The sequence below is a fragment of the Chinchilla lanigera genome, unplaced genomic scaffold (assembly GCF_000276665.1).
Source record: "Chinchilla lanigera isolate Chin_1 unplaced genomic scaffold, ChiLan1.0 scaffold00080, whole genome shotgun sequence".
Taxonomy (NCBI): Eukaryota; Metazoa; Chordata; class Mammalia; order Rodentia; family Chinchillidae; genus Chinchilla; species Chinchilla lanigera.
Genome location: NW_004955481.1, coordinates 7,067,902 through 7,069,376, shown reverse-complemented (window position 1 = coordinate 7,069,376; position 1,475 = coordinate 7,067,902). Strand labels below are relative to the sequence as shown.

Genomic DNA, 1,475 nt, shown 5'->3' with positions numbered 1-1,475 from the left:
TCTAGATGACCCTCAAAAACCTCATGTGCTCATAGGTGAAGTTTTTTTTTTTTTTTTGTCTTTTTGAGACAGGGTCTGGCTATGCAGTTCAGGCTAGCCTTGAGCTCACTTTGTAGCCCAGGCTGGTCTTGAACTTGCAACTATCCTCCTGCCTCAGCCTCCCGAGTGCTGGGATGACAGGCGTGCGTCACCACGCCCGCCCTAAAGGTCTTTCACACCTGCCAAAATGAAGAAAAGAGGACATGGGAGTCACTAGGCACAAATGAAATCCGTCGGGACCCTGTGTGGGTGGACGGGCTTCCCGCCTGCCTCCTGCAGTAGAACAGAAGGCCCGGATGAGGAGGGACCTCCCTCTGCGCCCAGCACACAGTGGGCTCACAGGAGTTATGTGCTGACTAACCCACCCAGCCCAGTGACGTTGCATACAGTCCCTGGCACAGAGCAAGCGCTCAGTAGCGTCATCTGCTCCCCCGCCTTGATGAACCCTTTAGCCGACCAGCAGAGCATGGAAGCGCCGGCTCTCTGAAGGCTTTACTGGCCACGATGGCATTACCGCCCGACTGAGGGCGTCCTTCGTGCCCACGGGGCGGGAGACCAAAGTGGTCCTTTTCCTGGCTGGGGGAGAGAAGGAGGACCGCACAGACCGGAGGCCAGGCTATTTCCAGTCCCCCAGTCTAGGGCTCCCGTTAATGACAACAGCAACTGTTAACTGACAGTTTACTTTGCGCCTAGACGGAGCCGGCAATGAATCTTTACAGCAGCGCTGCAGAACGGTGGGGTTTGCCCATACCACCACCGTGGAAACCGAAGGTGCAGAGCTAGGATTAAGCAACCAGCTCAGGGCCTCGGAGCTTGTAAGTCAGCAAGTGAGGAGGCAGGATGTGAACTCAGGGCCCTTGTGGGAGCCTCCATCTGCGAGGCTGTGTGTCCTCTCCTGAGCTGTGCCCCTCTCTGGGCTTCAGTTTCCCCCCTCCTCGTGCCTTCATCCCGGCTTTAGCTTTCAGGCTCTGTACGCGAGCGCCTTTCTACCTCCACGATGCTGTCGTCCCAGAAGTCAAGCCTCACGGATTTGACCTTGCTGATGTCGGGGAAGTTGCGGTGGACGCCGGAGCAGTGGAGACAGATGAAGATCCCCAGCTTGTAAGAGGCCCAGTCGGGGTCTGCAGGGGGACAGGGGGGATCCCGCGCTTAGCGGAGCAGGGCGAGGAGTCCAGGCTGCGCTGGGCGCGCGCAGGGCCGGCTGAGGCCGCAGGGGGCCGTGGCCAGCTCTGCCCGCGCGGGACCCCGTCTCTCTCCGTCTCCCCACCTGGGACCCACTGAATCACCAGCAGGAAACCTTGCGGTCAGGCACTCACGGAGGGCGAAGCCCTTGGAGGGAGTCCAGGGTTGGAGGCGGGCGCGACGTGGACGCAGCAGGACCGAGGGGGAACCGAGAGGAGCGCGCGGGAGGGGGGGGTCTGAGCCCGGGCGAGGGG

General features: G+C 60.7%; 1 protein-coding gene across 1 annotated transcript in view; it reads right to left on the bottom strand.

The window, feature by feature from the left end:
- Adap2 (ArfGAP with dual PH domains 2) overlaps positions 1-1,160 on the bottom strand; it is a gene marked incomplete at its 5' end in the record, with an annotated part of 26,730 nt that extends 25,570 nt beyond the window's left edge. Inside the window, 1 exon segment of the mRNA XM_013503464.1 lies at positions 1,030-1,160. Within this exon segment, the coding sequence (XP_013358918.1) occupies positions 1,030-1,160 (131 nt within the window).
- Positions 1,161-1,475: the final 315 nt, after the last annotated feature.